General features: G+C 38.3%; 1 protein-coding gene across 5 annotated transcripts in view; it reads right to left on the bottom strand.

Moving 5' to 3' along the window:
- Positions 1 to 18,319, bottom strand: part of Map2k4 (mitogen-activated protein kinase kinase 4) — a 96,862-nt gene that overhangs the window by 10,603 nt on the left and 67,940 nt on the right. For all 5 annotated transcript variants that reach the window (XM_034505680.2, XM_034505684.2, XM_034505682.2 and 2 more), the window contains 4 exons: positions 17,302 to 17,421; positions 10,180 to 10,299; positions 7,902 to 7,953; positions 5,067 to 5,194 (listed from right to left, as the gene is read on the bottom strand). In XM_034505680.2, the coding sequence (XP_034361571.1) occupies positions 5,067 to 5,194; positions 7,902 to 7,953; positions 10,180 to 10,299; positions 17,302 to 17,421 (420 nt within the window). The remainder of the gene's footprint in view (positions 1 to 5,066; positions 5,195 to 7,901; positions 7,954 to 10,179; positions 10,300 to 17,301; positions 17,422 to 18,319) is intronic.

The following is an 18,319-nucleotide window of genomic DNA, read 5'->3' as shown; positions in this document are numbered from 1 at the left end:
TGTCTAAAAGAAAAAGACAAAAGGCAAAAGAAAGAGAGAGAGAGAGAGAGAGAGAGAGAGAGAGAGAGAGAGAGAGAGAGAGAGAGAGAGAGAGAAGAAGAAGAAGAAGAAGAAGAAGAAGAAGAAGAAGAAGAAGAAGAAGAAGAAGAAGAAGAAGAAGAAGAAGAAGAAGAAGAAGAAGAAGAAGAAGAAGAGGAGGAGGAGGAGAAGAGAAATGGCAGGATGGTCCTCAACTCATTTCATAATTCTCTTAGGAAAACCTGACACAGACAGTGGGAGACAATGCTCCTGTCCACAACAACACAGAGCACTAGCATTAGGGTAAATCCAAGCCACAGAAGAACTAATGCAGTAAACCAGTGCGCTCTGTCTCGGGGACACATGCCGTATGCATGTAATACGAATGGAACAGACATTCACATATTGGGACAATCTGTACAATCTAAAGCTTCTGACAAAATTCAAACTCCCAAAATAACAACAATAGCAACAAGTCTTAGCACACTATTAAGAGATAGAAGCTCTCACTTCATAAAAGAAATACAAAGCAATCTAGACTTAACCTAGATACAGCACTTCCTTTTTAATTAAGCCACTCAAAACTGAGTTCCAGCTAGTGCAGTATGTAAGGTAGAGGTGTTACTTTTATTCAGAAATTTCTACAACCCTCTACATAGGAATTCTCTATTAAAACCCAGTGAATCTAAATTAGCAAGGTCACCAAGATACAATGGCAACTTAAGACAACTATTGGTATTTCCACATAATCAAAGTAAGGTGTTAAAAAAAAAAAAAAAAGACTTAATTCCATTCCCAGTGACAGTATCCAAAGTCGTTAAGTCCTTTTTGTTTTTTGTGAGTCAGGGTCTCACTATGCAGCTCTAGCTGTCTTGGAACTCACTCTGTAGAACAGGCTAGCTTCAAATTCAGAGAGATCTGCCTACCTCTGCCTCCTGAGTGCTGAGATTAAAGATGTGTGCCTGTACTGATCAAACCCATGAATTCTTTGGGAATAAATTTAAAATGACATCCACGCTAAAAACTATGGGCACTGCTAAAAGAGCAAAAGATCTAAATGAATGGAGGCATACCGGGAACTAAAACCTTTAGTGTTAACACACTAATGGATAAGCAAAAATGGTGGAAGATTTATATAACCCAAGCTTCTCAGCACAACAGCACAGATATATATCTTCAAAGTATGTCAGAGAAGACAGGTGTTGGCTGCCTTAGGCAGGTATGGGGAAACACACAGGACAAAGACAAGGGATCGCCAAGCAAGAAGTTTTGTATCTTCACTGGCTATGATTAGTGACTATTTGCCAACACTCCCAAGTGTGCATGTAGACAAGGAGCTACCATTCCCAGTTACTGTGCTAAGGTCCCTCTGAACTCCTTTGTATTTGTCACAACGAGCTAGAGATTCTTGCCTGTGTAGGCTGTGCAAATACATCTCAAATCCCAAGCAGCTAAGCTTCCAGGCATTTGTAAGTCATCTATAAAATGGGTGCTAGGAACTGAAACATGGGTCCTTTTGAAGAATAACATGTGCTCTTAACCCCTGAAGTAACTTTTTAGAAGTCACTGTGTTAGAGGGTAACACAAAAATGAGGAATCTTGCATCTAGAAAGATGGCTCAGTAGTTAAGAGCACTAACTGCCCTTCCAGAGGCCCGAGTTCAATTCTCAGCAACCACATGGTAGCTAACAATCGTCTGTAATGGGATCCAATGCTCTCTTCTGGTGTGTCTGAAATCAGCGACAGTGTACTTACATACATAAAATAAATAAATCTTTAAAAAATAATGAGAAATCTTCTGGAAATTAGACTTTCAAGTATATTCAAAGAAACTGAGAAAAGAGGATACTATCTTGTAACTGTTCCCATTCTCTTTTATGGGTTATAAGTAGTCAATATGATGTGCTTTACCACATGGTGCAATAGAAAGCAGACATTATCTATGAAGTTGTCATCCCAAAACGATCTATGGTCTGAACCTAATCACCTGGGATAATCAGACTCATGAAGAATGTAGGATTCTAAAGCTACTTCCAAAAAGGTTAATCACATGAAGGGGTGTGGGGAGAGAAAGATCCAGGCCAGGTTAGGCTAAAATAATAAATGCAAAAGCTGAAAACAAGGCATGAATTTACTGACTGTGCCGTGGACATTCAGGAGATGAAAGCATTGCCTATGTAATACTACAAAATTCTTAACTATGCGTGCTAATGTTACTGTGGTCATGTTAAAGAATATACATCTTGGGAAAGGGACACTCAAGTATTTAGAATAAAATGATTCAGCAAGCATACACCACACACATGCATACATGAATACATTCATAAGTTTACATGTGCGGAAAGAGAGCTTGGCAAGCTATTAAAATTTTGATATAAAAATATGTAAAAATTCTATATTTTGGATCTTTTTTATGCTCAACAATTAAAGAGCAATCCCAGCTTCTCTAGACTGAGGAAAAATTGTAAAAGCCTATTACAAGGACATTTCTGGTGATTCCAGTACACTAAGGTGGAAGCTGATGCAAGAGAGCCTAAACTTAGAACTAGCCTGGACTTTGTTTCAAAAACACAAACAAAAGGCATTTCAGATATGCTACAATATACCACGAAGACTCAGGCCACTTCAAGGCTCTCAAAATTAATTCTGCACTCCTGTCCATCTATTAATAGGTCAACCTCTATCCACCAATGGCAGGACTATTTCATTTGATTTAGTCAGCATCAGAGCTGCAGAGGTTATCATTAGCCTATGTCCCAAAGTAGGATAATGTCAGGAAGAAAAGTGAGTTCTTACACCACTTCTCTTTTGATAGGCGTGCAACCATATTTCTATACAAGAATGAAGAGCCTGCTTCTTTCTTTAAAAGTTATCTGAATTCAAAACAATTTGCCATATCTGGGTCACAACTACATTTTTAAGGCTTGCATGAATCAAAAGTAACTTTTAAGGAACATCACACAGGGCTAATGTTTGGGTATGTTTTGTTCCTATGTATTCAGGCGCTAGAGGTTTGATCTACAAGGTGTCCATATTATGACAAGCCAATCATTTACACAATGAGCCACTAAAAAGTGGGCCCACTAAAGAGGTTTGGCTTGTTGAGGGAAGACTCAGAAAGGATTGATGATGGGCTCTGATATCAAATCTCCTGAAAGTGGACAGTTACAAAACAGAGCCCTTCAGCCCATTCTGCATGCAGACAACTCCCTTCCCATTTCTCTGCCAAACTGTGGTAAAGCCAGAAGACTCTCAGAAGCAAATAGATGAGAGCCATTCAACTGTCAACTTTTATGTCTTAAAACTACAAGCTAAAGATTCCTTCCCTACAAGTAACCAGTCTCAGGTATTCTGTTACCACACGAACAGCAATAAAATCATATTGTCACAGAGAAAAACAACCAGCTAACCTTAGCATTAAACCATCTCAACACAGGTAACATGCTCAGTTACTCTCTGGGATATATGCTTACTAAATGTGTCAATTATGGCAATTAACAGATGTGTGTCTATTGATTTTTTTATTTCTTGCCTTTGAATCTGTTACGCCATTTATTCCTAATTACCACAATAAAAATAAAATTTCCTGAATTGCATTTGCAAAGTGAGACAGTGAGACAACCAAACTCAGATTCTAAAAGGTCTACACACACACACACACACGGGGGGGGGGGGGGGGGGGAAGAGACAATTCTCAAATACTGTCAATACTGAAACATTTCCCAAGCAATGCTTTCTAAACACAAAATCCAAGTATATACAGCAAGAGAACACATGGTAAGAACAGGTAGCACTGTGTTTCACATGCTCCCACACTGAGGTGTGGAACAGAACTGATGGCAAATTGACTTCCAAGTGACGTAGAGAATAAAATATATTCAAGGTTTCAAATAAATAGAAAATCTGAAGATGCATCAGGCCCATCCATCCAGAGCATGTTAGAAAATCTTGTACTTCTAGTTTGTGACTGTTCTGATTTAAAATTTTTATAACACTTATAGACGCAATCACAAAGGAAACACAGGAGGAAAATGCTTATTCAACTCTTAGATAATCTTTAAAAAGGTTCATGGAGACAAGATAGCTCTGTGAATAAGGACACAGAGCAAGCCTGGCAACCTGAGTTCAATTCTCGGAATCCATGTTAAAGGTGGTAGGAGTAAATTGACTCCATAAAGGTGTTCTTTGGCCTCCACTTATGCACTATGGCATGTATGACCCCAACAAGGATGAGGATAATGATGATGACTTAAATAGTGTACAGACTGATAGAAAAGGCCAAAACAATGGCCAATCTTATCATCATTTATAGGAGCATGCTGATCTCTAAAAGACCATGGATACTAAAGGAAGAAACTGGAATCCTGGGTAAAATTAAAATACAGAGCAAACACTAATCAAATACAATTTAAAATCCGGGCTGTGGGCCAGGCCATACAAATAACACGAGGGTAAGGCAAACAGGGAAGTTCTGAAAGAACAGTGTCCATCTGTTTTTCTGGGTGGAAAGTTGGGGAGGAGGGAATGCTGCTTCATTCTAAATGCCTAAGGCCTCTGGCTTTGCATTTATTGCTGTGTTTCATCCACTCCTAAAATCAGAAATCACAATTGGAGTACACCATCAACTTTTGTTAAGACACAGAACTGTCTTCCTGTACCAACTTACCCTTCTGTAACTTTTAACAGTATCCTTCAGCAGCATAGGACATAAACCTCTCAACAGATATTATCTATTTTGGCCAAGAAAGTACAAGAGATATAAGAAAGACAAGGAAACTGACAATTTATCACATGGTTGATTAACTAAGTTGAAGAAAATCAGGAAAAACCAAAAATACTAAAAACCAAACAAGAGAATTAACATGTACACAAGAAGGCAATGAAATAATAGTAATATTCCAGAAGTTAAAATTTGTGCTGGGAAATGCTTAGGGAGAGAAACATTCTAGCATAGTGAAGCTGCATGGCTAAAGGCAGACCCCTTACACCAAAGGGTACAGGCTCTCTATGCAAAGACTGCCAACCAAGAGACTTGGTTGTATACTTACTGCCATATACGGCCTACACCCAGCATCTCTTGTCTTGGCAATAGAGTCCACAAGCTGTCCACTGATGCCGAAATCACAGAGCTTTATATTTCCACTTCTGTCCAGAAGAATATTGGAAGGTTTGATGTCTGCAAGAGATATATGTCATTCAGTATGCAACTGATCAAGTGACTCTAAAGTACTACAGTCAAAAACACTGAAAATTTTGAATCCTTAAATTCAGATATACAAGAAATAAACTATCATTTAGCACATGTAATCATTATTCATGTTTTAAACATGTGTCAACAACTAAGGCCAGAAACAGTGGCTCACATCTATAATCCCAGTACTTGTGACACTGTGCAAGAAGAATTGCTAAGAGTTTGAGACCAGTACAGCTACAGAGTAAGACCATCTATAAAAACTAAAAAGAGACTAGAACTGTAATGTAACTGTCAAATTCCTTTCACTATTACAATTTAACAAGCCAAAAGATTTCTCTTAACATCTTCACACATACAAAACACAAATAAAATCATGGTATTCAGCAGTCAGGATAGGGAATGAACTTTATCTGATAATACACTAAGCTTATTTTCAAAAGAAGTCAACAATTATACAACTAAATATAAGGTGTAAGTAAGTTATGAAGCTACAATCTTAATTTCATTAACTATAGCTTCAACTTATGAAAGGATTATTTTAAAGGAAGAAATTATTTATTCTTGGAAAATGTAATCAATTATTTCTAAGAAATTTTTTAAAAGATTTATTTTTATTCGCGTGCACATGTGTGTGTGTAGGCCAAGTGTGTAAGAAGGCACTCAGAGGCGAGAAGAGGACATTAGATCCCCTGGAGCAGGAGTTTGTGAGCTACCCAGTCTGAGTGGTGGGACACGGGCTCTCTGGAGAACAGCACACACTTTGACTGCCAAGCCAACATGCATCCTGATAGTCTTGTGACCTAAATGCTCTCTCCAGTTTCTCCCAACCACCTTTCCCTTGGCCTCATTTCTATAACTTTCAGAATGGTGTGCCTTTGCTCAGCACACAGAGAGCTAAAGTTCCTTCTCATTGGTAATCACTACCAATGTGCCAATGAGTTGACTGTCAAATTTCCCCCTATGCTCTCCAGTTCTCTATTTCTATCATGATCTTTCCACCTATTTCCTTGTCAGCATCTTGGAAAACAATATTTGAGGCACAGAAAAATATCTATATAGACCCAAAAGTTCCTAATCCCTTCATCCTTTCTAGTGAGAGATCTGTATCTCCAAGACACCACTCCAGACAGGTAAGTCTCATGCTTCTTGGCAGAAGTTACTCTTAAAGAAGGGGACAATTCTAGTAAATGTGACATAGAATACAAATATGTAAGAAAGTATGTCCCTGTTGCTAAAAGGGCCACATGGGAAGTGAAAGTCCTTTCTTCAGGACATTATTGAATCTAGAAACAATATTGGGAGCTGAAGTGGTCATTAATGCTATGACAATGTTTTCATAAACAGGTCATGTTTTAGAGGAGTTTCGGTTTGTAATGTGAATTTTAAATCTCTTTTACAAAAACATGCTCTAAAGTAAAGAGGACACATTTCATAGGAGAAATAGCATGACTATAAAATACTTGATTATAGGGGCTGGGAGTGTAGCTAAGTGGTAGAGAACACCTGTCCAGCTTGTACAAGGACCTGGGTTCAATTCCCAGAAATGGAAAAAAGTAGCTTACGGTTCTATGTCCTCAGATTCTTCTTGAATGTCCATATGACCACTATGATGATTTGACTGTATGCAGTCAATTATTTGTAGCAAAATAATTACCTTTTATGTCTAACATACTTACTAAATTAAATGGACATTTATAGAATCCTAGGGGAGGAAAAGTTGAAGCTTCAGGACATATAGCCTTGGAGAAAGAGAGAGAAAGAGAGAGAGAGAGAGAGAGAGAGAGAGAGAGAGAGAGAGAGAGAGAGAGAGAAGAGGAGAGGAGAGGAGAGGAGGAGGAGGAGGAGGAGGAGGAGGAGGAGGAGGAGGAGGAGGAGGAGGAGGAGGAGGAGAGAGGAGAGAGGAGAGGGGAGGGGAGGGGAGGGGAGGGGAGGGGAGGGGAGGGGAGGGGAGGGGAGGGGAGGGGAGGGGAGAGGAGAGGAGAGGAGAGGGAGAAAGAGAGAGTGTGTGTGTGTTTAGTTAGTTGAGTTTTTTATTTTATTGGCCACAAACAAATATTTCATACAAATTTATATAGTGGTATGGTAGTTTTCATTTTTAAATGTTTTAACCAACTAAAGGGAAAAAAGTTGATTCCTATGAAGTAGAAGTTTGATTTTTTTTTAAACACAGAAATATAAGAATGTTTTCATTTCAGTCCCAGATATGGGATATGGGGCTGCTTCAGATTATCCACAGTAGCTACCTATGATTTGCCTTGTGCTCTAGCAGGGGTATGGTTTTGTACTATCTGTAGTTGTATGACTTTTGGGATTCTGGGGGCTCTTCAGAGAACATATAAATCCCAGAGTCCCAATAGAAGCTGCTGTTGGTTGGCCAGTTGGTGGCTGGCTGCTTTGGTTGCAATTTGTGGCAGTATGTCAAGTAGTTGTATGCAAAGAAACAGAAAGAAATTAGATCCTGATGGCGAAGATCAAACTCGCCCCAAGGAACTCAATGTCCGTAAGCAGGAAGGAGTCTAAGCAGAACACCACCCCCCCTTTCCCCTTGAACTTTTCTTCTCTCCTACCTAGTACTAAGGGGTTGAAAGGGCAGAAAAAGAGGGGTGGAGAAGGGTGGAAAAAAAATAACCCACAAAACAGTCAAAAGTCAAGCTATATTCCTATTCTATAGAAAGCAATCCATACCCACCTCTGTGAATAATTTTCAAGTTTTCTTTTAAGTGGTTTAGTGCTTTCACAGTCTAGGGAGAAAAGAAGAGATGGGATAAAGATCTTTGCTTATTTAATAAAATAGCCCAACAACCTATCACAAGCAGTATTTCCATATCCCTCTTTATGCTTTCTCCATTTCACATTTGAAATGCTATCCTTTTGTATTTTGAATTATGATGGTATATAATTTTACATCTGACAAGCTGCCTTTTTACTGTTTTAGCTGTCCTCCCTGACAGCTAAAACAGTAATATGACTTATATATTAATTCAGTAAAAAGTTGTATTGTTTTTGTACCTCAAACCTGTACAATCATAAAAGATGGTTCTACTCTCCATGATGGTGATCATTTTTTAAGTGCTTAGCTCCTCACACTCATTCACTAAACTCCTGAAGTAAGTTCTGCAGAGCCAAGATATCTGCTCAGGCAATAGCAGTGTGTCCTGGCCTGGGTCACACTACCCATGTATTAGAAATCATAGGCTTCTTCAGAAAGAGAGGAAACAGAGACTTGACAACAGGCTAATAAACTTGCTGTTTAAAAGAAAAAAGAAAGTCAAGTCTTTGCTGTCATCAGAGGAATTATATGAGAAATGCTGGAAGAACCACCTTGAATTATCTCAATAACTCTTCCTGTATGTTTACTAGTCTATTAATTAGCAAGAGACTTTATAGGAGGTAATTTAAAATATTGTGCTTAATATATAAGGTGATCACCAAGTCTGAAAATATAAACATGAATGTAGTAAGTATATATACCTAAGTATATATACTAAGGATATAGTATGTGCTAAGTTTAAGATGTAAAATATATATATATATATAAAGTACATACATGATACTCATACATGAGTATATTTATATTTGTATGCTGTAGGTAAGAGTGAGGTTATGAGATCAGGTTGTAAGGGTTTTAACCATCAATAACTCAAAACCATGTAAATACCAAAGCAAATTAGTATTTCAATGCTAGAACAATGGGATATTACTTACCATAGAATTACCAGAAATATTATGTGATAGAATCTGGGCTCAACACAAATAATATTCACTCACCATTAACTACTATAATTATCCAATTATGTAGAATACTGCAGTACAATTCTACTATAGTACTATTATATCCCAATACTGTGAACAGCAGCAAGTTCCAAGACTACAGTGGCTCGGTATACTGGAGGGGTGGCTAAACTATTAATGTAAGGTTTACATATTTATCTGAACAATGAATAACTTTCTAGTTCAACTCAGTTTCCCTCAATAGCATTATATGTATCTCAAAAGTTAGCTAGTTCATAAATGATTTAAATTTAACCATTAATTTGGCAGGGAAATTTTTTTAAGCAAATTATCAACTTTAAGGTAATTTGCTAACTACAATTTAATCAAAATTTTAGAAGTCTACTAGATACACACATCTCTTACAACTGAAAGAGTTCAGGAATTGTGTTTATGTTTTAAAATCAGTTTCATTAACTTTAGAAATCACTAAGTTGGCAACTGACAATGAAATGGGAGGGGGAGGGTTGCTGATTCACAGAAATCATAAGTCATAAGCAACCACATATGACTTGGTGCTCACATCAACTAACTACAAGAGTATCTCTGGCTCAGAGTCTCAGGGGGCTCTAAATGTCTTATTACATTTATAAAAAATAAGTTACCTTGTTTTTGTTAAAGAGTTGTACACACTATCAACTGAAAGATGAGATCAGACAGGTAAGTTATTGTGAATTCATAGTGTACATGCAGAGGAGAGCTCTTCCCTTTTTGTAGTCTGGTAATTGCAAATTGGTCACATTACAATGCTGGCTACTAAGATGACAAGTCAACATTTTAAATGATTTAGACTGAATAGTCCTCATTCTTAAACCACAGCAAAACACAATCTGTCAAAAAGCTTCAAAACAGACTTCTGCCACTCTGATTAGCTTAGGAATATAAACTATATAAAAATAGTTAAAACAACATGGAAAACAAATATAAAATAGCATTCCTAGTTTTACTTAACAGTCTGTTACAGTTCTTTGCGATTTGAATAAGAACAAAGCTATAGTATTCACAGACCTTCCTTGTTTTGAAAAAATGTTCCTCAGATCTATTATGTTAATTATGGCACAGATGTGACGTCATCTCTTATCCTACTAAAATGATTTTCTCAGGAAGGCAACAAAAATCTAAAACCACGTGCATTCACAAACACCAGCAACTGGAAACAGAGTTATACAACAGTAATGTGAAAGCCAAATACTTACTGCTAAAGTGATTTTGCCTAAGATCTCTTCCGGAATAACATCATCTAACACACTATATACATATTTGTAAAACTTATCGAACGAGGTAGACATGAGCTCCATACAGATCCAACAGTCGCCCTGTAAAACAACAGATACTCGTCACCACTAAAATCCTGATATTAAACACTAGTATCTTCCCCTTACTTAGGACAGAAACAGAATTAAGGGAGAAGACATCTTCCTCTACTTTTACAGAGAATCTTTGTAAAACCTCTGCTGAACATCTAACTCGTGATATTTTTTATTCATCATTAAGGACCTGGAAAGGATGTCCTATCTGGGTTTAAACATAACTATGTGGTCAAATCTTATTTTATCCAGTCTGTCTTTTTTTTTTTTTTATTCAATTTTTTTTATAAAGCATGTCTCTGTGTGAGAGAGAATGCAGTACTCTTGGACACCAGAAGAACGTGTCAAATCCCCTGGGAAATGGAACCTGGATTCTCTCTACAAGAGCTCTCAGTGCTTTTAACGACTGATCCATCTCTTCAGTCCCTATTTTACCCAGTCTTAGTTTACACAGAAAATTTATGTGCTTTAATAAAAATTTCTAATTCTACCACGACCAAACACACAATTAGGAAATAATGGAAGACCATCCTTTTTCATTGACAAAAGAGCTTAAGAAACTAATAAAACTGCTCATTAGAAAGCTTAAAACAAATAGCTAATGTCATCTTCAGATCAGAAGCCTTCTTGGTGAGATGAGTCTCTTTACTGAGTTCCTTTACCCTGTCTGTTCCCTGCAGTGCTTACTGTAGTCCAGCAGCTGGTCCCTCCTTCCTGCCCCAGCCAACAGCTGTCATTAAGATGCTGCTCCACCCCTGACCCAGGAGCTGTCAAAAATGCTGGCTCCTATCAAAATGGCAGCACTACAACATCTCAGCAGCTTACTCCAGTCATGAGCAGCTGTCCATGGTAGGACACTGTCTTTCCTGCCTCAGCCTATAGCCTTGGTGAAACAGCACTGAATAAAATGTCCCACAGGAACTGTCCATAGTGGCAGCGCCTCCTCTCCAGCCTCCTTGAGCATCCTCAAAGAGATGGCACCACAGCAAATGTTGGCTGAAGCTGGGAAGGACTACTTACCCTAACCCATGGGTCTGATGCAGGAAAAGGGGAGTGAAAAGAGACCCACTAATCCCTGAACAGGAAAACCCACCAATCCCTAAACTACCCAAGCTCAGGACTTGAAGTTCCACCAATCCCCAATCTGGATATCTCTGCCCTGAAAGGCTCTGCCACCTCAGAAACCCAAAAAGCACTGCTCTTTGTCCAAGTCCTTGCTGCCCACTACCAAGAGCAGAGGGCAGCCACCCATGGATTCATCCATCCTCCTCCTTCTCCTTCTAGATTCTTCTCTTCAGTAAATCTCTTTCATGAGATTTATGGCTTGGAGTGACTTTCTTGTTGTAAAAAGCTGAGAAGAAAAGAAGCAAAAAAAAGAGAAGAAGCAAAGGAGTGGGGCCGAGGCTAAGTTCATCAGCCCATCTGGAGACGCCCTGCCCTGGAAGCTGCAACACCTTTGTTGAGGAGGCATCCTCAGAGCTGTGCTGTTCTTGAGCTCCTGTGTTTCAGGAATACCTTTCCTTTGTGATGCTGCCCCATCTTAGAACTGTAAGGTTCCTGAGCTCCCATGTCTCAAAATGCCCTTCCTTTGGGATGCTGTCCCACCTCAGAGCTGTGTGGTCCTGGGCTTCTGAGTCCCAGGATATCCTTCCATTCACGCAGAAACACATACACTTACCACTGTCTCATAATGTATAACTGCTCATTTTTATGTTTGTCTCCAATAAATCAATACAATTAAAAAAGTGTATGAAAGCAATCTTATCATGAAGACACAGGAAGAAGTCCCTGCTATCTTGCAGTCACTGTGATCTGATAACAGTACAAACAGTGTTCTAGTGATAAGTTTCAAACTGCCATTTATGTGCACAGGTGATGACACCCTGTGATGTCCTACCCCATCCACCACAGGTGTGAGTCATCATTTCATCCTCTGTAACGGACTTTCTACAGTACCTAGTATGGCCCCCATGTGGCCATGTTTCTACAGTAATCACATCAGTTATTAGATTAACTGCCATAGTATTACAGTGCTGAATTTCAAGGGTTCCTAAGGTGTTAGAATTGTTACACCTTATGATTGGTAAGATTATGATTAACATTTTCCTTGCCAATATTCTGTTCAATTTTTTCACATATATATGTGTAAGAATAAAGCATACATAGACTGGTAATATCAGAGGTCTCAGGCATCCACTAGCTTTGTTAGGATGTGCCTCCTGCAGGTAAGGGGCTCCTACTATAGCCATACTGACATTTGATAGAATCACCTCCCCCCCCCAACCAGGAATAGATCTTTAATATTCCATAAACTCAGAAAGAAAAAAACAAAAACTAGAAAACTCTAAACTCAGAATGGTATACAACATTGAAAAGAGTATCTTAAGTTCCATTTCTTGACCCTGTGGTAATGGAGGTAATCGGGAAAGGTGTGAAAGTGAAGGGCCTCAGCAGGTAAAGAACTAGAATAAAACAGTGACAAAAGGAGAAAAACTACTATCAGACGACAAAAATCATCTTTAACAACTTTTATGTGCTCACTAATTCAGCCCTCACAACACAAGCATATTTAACTTACAAGAGTGATGAGTATACACTGAAGAACGCTGTGGTGAATGACTTACAAGTATGAAGAGTGCACACTGAAGAATGTTGAGGTAAGTGACAGAGTAAACCATTTATGCCATTAGATGACTACAGAACATATGTATGATAAAGTATTTTTACATTTCCTTTCTATAGTATTCTCAGAGAACAGCTCTCACAGAAAAATCAAAATTCTACACCAAAACACATACTCATTTTTATTTTGATCTCATGATACCTCAGTAGATTCACTAGAGCTTTCTATTAGAGAAAACTACAGATTACTCAAAGCCCCACCAAAAGAAAGTAATCCCAAAGGTAGAAAGAGCCCTCATGCTGAGATCCTGGGAGGCCAGATACTTTCTGTTTCTGGAAGCCCAGGTTTTCTCCCTTCTTGTCTATGAAATGATTCTGTCCTACCACCCCTGATGGACTGTAATAAAGATCATGTAAGTTCACAAATATAAAACATCAAGTGCCTTGCATGTGCTAAAAGCTAAAGTTAATATGTAGATGGGGTTGGGGACAGGCTGACAACAAGAGGGAAGAAGGAACTTGGAACTGCAGATGAGAAGGAAATACAGCAAGGAGCCCCAGAAGGGAGGCCTTGCCATTTCTACGGCACAAAACTAACATGAAGTTCTTATCTCTCTGACATCTCCTTTTGTCCACAACTAAAAATGGACAAAAGCCAGGAGCTTCATTTGAAGAAGGAAAAAGGAAGATGGAGAAAATGGGAGGAAAACCAGCTGAGTTGCCTGAAAGAAAAGTGACAGTAACACCTGCCATGTTCAAACCAAACGTGGCTAAAACACAAAACAAGGAATTCAAACACACATTTACTGAGACACAAAGGTGGAAGATGAAGAAAATTAGTAAATTAACAAAGTAAGGTTCCTGAAATCTAGATAAATTCAACAACTTACACACCACCTACAACCATTTACAAAATAAAATATTTATGCAGACATAATTCCCAACAGAAATTAAAGTGGTAGGGCACAAAGGAATGGATCAAACAAGAAAAAAACAAACTTACACAAAAATCAACTATAAAATGCTATCAAAGAGTATAACAACACAAGCAAATCGAGATGACACCACAGACAAAATTAACTTAATAGGTTTCTCTAGAACATATGCCAGCGATAGAGAATTGCTAGGGAATGCTTTGAAAACATATTCTTAAAAAAACTACAAAATCTAGAAAGGATAAATTTATAGGCAATATATGGCTTACTAAAATTAAATCACAAAGATAAAAAGCAACTAAACAGATCCACAGGAGCAATAAAACTGAAGTGGTAATAAAATGTCCCAACAAGGAGAAGCCCAGAATGGGAAGCCTGACTGCTGAATTCAATCAGGCCTCTACAGAGGAGCCAGCACCAACATCCTCAGACCGTTCCATGAAACAGAAAGGAAGAAACAGCAAACTCATTCTATAAAGCTGCCATTCCAACATCACCAAACCCATACATACACAGAATATTTTCAATAATATACTTGCAAACTGAATTCAAAAACCCATAAATACCAAGCTGTTTTCAGTCCAGTAAGTAATGTAACGATTGTTTCACACATATATTTATATATACTAGCTACTTTTCTGTTGCTGTTATAAAACCCCATAACCAAGACAACTCCTAAAAGCAAGAGTTTATTTGAATTACAGTTCCAGACAGATAGAGCCCAGCATGGTGGTAAGTGGCAGCAGAAGCAGGAAAGCTTACATCTTTAAGCACAAACATGAAACAGAAAGTTAAATGTAAGTAAAATATGGCTATATATTTTTAAAGCCTGTCTCCAGTGACATACTGCCTCTAGAAAGGCCCTAGCTCCTAAAACTCTCTAAACAGTGTTGCCAACTGAAACTGGGGACCAAGTATCAAATGCCTGAGCTTATGGGGGACATTTACCATTCAGGCTACCTCATACGATAAAATATAGCATATAAATAAGACTCAAGGAGAGAATTACATATAACATAATAGATGTAAACAACATTTTGACAAATGTAACACTCGTTCAGGATGAAAAAGAAACTAAGCTCAGAAACAACATAGCTAAGCAACAAGGTAAGGCATATATAACAAACTTATAGTCAAAATTATTGTGAATTAAGAGAAACTGGTTGCACTTCCTCTAACATCAGAAAAGAAAGAAGGTTGCCCACTCTCCTTTGATGCAATGCTGAGTCTTGGCTGAGAGAAAAGAAAAAAAAATTAAAAGAAGCAAAACAATCTTTATTTATAGATGGATGACATGATCCCCCAGAATTTCTCTCTGTAGCCTTGGCTGTCCTAGAACTAAATTTGTAGATCAGCTTGGCACCAAACTCACAAAAAGCAGCCTGCCTCTGCCTTTCAAGTCCTGGGATTAAAAGTATGCACCATCATGCCTACCTGACATGATCCTATTTTTAAAAGACACTACAGACTCTGCCAGAAAACCCTAGATGTGATAAACACAGTAAAATAGCTTCCATTGTTTGAATGAGAGTGATCTCCATGGACATATATTTGACTACTTGGTGCCCCAGGTGTTGGAATTTGGGAAAGATTAGGAGGTGTGACCTTGTTGGAGGAGATGTATCACTGGGGGTGGGCTTTGAGGTTTGAAAAGTCCATGCCATTCCCAATTTGCTCTCTCTACCTGCTACCTGCTGGTAAGGATATAAGCTCTGTGGCACCATGCTTACACCTACCTGAATGTTATCATGTTCCCCACCATGATGGTCATGACAATGGTCATGAACTCTAACCCTCTGAAACTATAAGGTGCCCAAAACTTTCTTCTAGAAGTTGCCTTGGTCAGGGTGTCTTTTCGCAGCAATGGAAAAGTAACCAAGACATAAATTGCATTTTGTATTCTACTACAAATATACTATATACCAGCAATAAACTTGCCCGGGGGGGGGGGGGTGAAACAAAATGAAAAACAAAACCTCATTCATCACAGTGTCTAAAAGTAAATAATAGTAATATACCTATGAATAACTCTAATCAAAAGGTTAAAGCCTGAAAAAAACTGAAGAATATACTAGGAGGTAGAAAGAACTCTCAAGCACATTAACTGGCAGAATTAACATTGTGAAAATTAGATATACATGACCAAAAAAAAAAAAAAAATTACAGGCTCAGCACAATCCCTGTTCTGGCTAGCTTTATGTCACCTTGACACATGCTAGAGTCATCAGAGAGGAGGGAAGTCTCAACTGAGAAAATGCCTCTATAAGATTGGCAAGCCTGGGGGGCATTTTCTTAATAAATAATTTATGGGGTAAAGCCCAGACCATTATGGGTGGGGTCACCCCATACTATCGGTCCCTCAAACACACAAGCAGTAGAAGTATCATATGTTCGAGCCATGCCCACTCTTAGGTATATGTCTGAATATCTAAATTAGCCTATCAGAGCTGCTAACACATGCATATCTTTGTTGCACTACTCACAGTCAAGGTACAGAACAAGCTTTGACATCTACTAACAGATGAACAAATTTTCTAAAATATGGTACAAACACAAATGGAATTCTTTTGTAAAGAATGAAATTGCAGCCTATTCAGGAAAGTGAATGAAACTAGATAATCATATGAAGCAAAATGAGCTAGATTCAGAAAGACAAATGCTGCATATTTTTTGCCACAGATAGAAGATAGTTAGACAGACAGACAGACAGACAGACAGACACACACACACACACACACACACGCACACCCCAAGTAGAAAAGGAACTGAGAGGAGAAGAAGAGGTCTGAAGGAAGGGGTGAAGTTAACATGGAGGTGTAATGAAATACTGACAGAAGGGGGACCTTTAGAAAATGGAAGGTGATCAGCCAGAAGGAGGAAGGAAATGAGGGAAGGGCGGGTGGGTGGGGCAAAAAAGCACAAACTGTAGTGAAATATACCCATAAAGGAGGCTAGTTGGAGAAAAGGCAAAAGGGAAAGTGACATTTTAGTTAGAATGTATTTTTTTCAAAACTAAGGATGTCAAGATAACACACACTTCATTGCTAACCAAAAAAAACCCAAATTAAACATAATAATTCTTGAAAATCTACACTGAAGTACTGACACACAAATGTGTCACATCCTTAATAGAAAACATGAAGAAAAAAAAAACAATGGCAGTCAGAAGTAGCACTCACAAAGACACAGAAATATTTACACATATGTAGATAGATGTTAACCATCCTTTAATATAAGAAGCTTTGAGTCTGAACTTCAGTGGCATTCCAAAACAATCCTAAGCAGAAAGAACAGCCTACAGGTTAATGAGGATAGTTCTGTACTATAACGAGAGGCAACTTCATTGTTAGTGTGCAGCACTGTGCTGAAGAGTAGAATTAATCCTGCTCTTTCTTACTCATCCCGATTAGATAAGCATTGATCAGCTAAAACCCTGTGGGTTGGTTCCCCGTACCTCTCTGAAGAGTGCACCATAGAACTGAACAATGTATGGGCAATCACTACTCCGCATTACTACATCCAAATCCATGAGAAGTTGTTTTTGTTCTTTTTCATCCACAGTTGACCGTATTCTCTGGAAAAGAATGATAACAGATGTCATGAAAACAGAATAGTTTTAGAAACTGGAGTAAAACCTTTACCATAGTATTGAAAATTACCAAACTTCACAATATTAACCAGTCTAAAAAATGATCATGTTTCCTTATACTTTATAATTGTAAGTTTGATCACAGAACATTTAACAAAAAAGCACTCAAGAATTCTTTTAAGGGCACAGGACTCTGGGTCACACATTCACTGATGGTGATGAGGCTTACACAATAATGCTCTTAGGCTCTGAGAATTATGCCCACATGCAAATACAAAAAAAAAAATCAGAGTATAGAAGTTTTCACATAAATAATTGTAGGCTGCTTCACACAACTATATTTTTAACCATCGCCTCAGATGTATCGGCTCTAGCATGCAATGTAACAACAGTCTTCCTGACTACCTAGCATCTTCATCACTAGACTTCGATGGGAAATCATCTGGGACAGAAAAAGAGAGGCCAAGGATGGGGAGAAGACAGATGAGAATCCAAGCCTTTCAAATCCTGACCAGCTCTTCCTTCACTGAACTTCCTCTATGTTGTAAACAGGAAGTTTTCCCCACTTTCTATTCATGGTTCTGCATGCAGGTCAGTGTAACCTGGGGGGAAGATCCTAAAATGGAGAAACAGAGGGCTCCTTTTGTCTACTCCTAAGCTGAAAAGACAGTCCTCTGTATACTACAGACCTGGGGCAGGGTCCTAACCAAACTGTACAACTCTGTACATTTCTGTCAGAAAACATCTATACTCTACCTCCCAACCAGAACACTATAAAATACATAGATTTCAAATGAACATTCCCCACTGCACTAGTAAGATAGAATAGAATCAAGTTCAGAAAATATAAGACATTAATAACGGAAATACAGTTTAACATTAA

Source organism: Arvicanthis niloticus, chromosome 6 (genome assembly GCF_011762505.2).
Source record: "Arvicanthis niloticus isolate mArvNil1 chromosome 6, mArvNil1.pat.X, whole genome shotgun sequence".
Lineage (NCBI taxonomy): Eukaryota > Metazoa > Chordata > Mammalia > Rodentia > Muridae > Arvicanthis > Arvicanthis niloticus.
The sequence above is the reverse complement of the archived record's forward strand: the minus strand, read 5'-3'. Positions and strand labels throughout refer to the sequence as shown.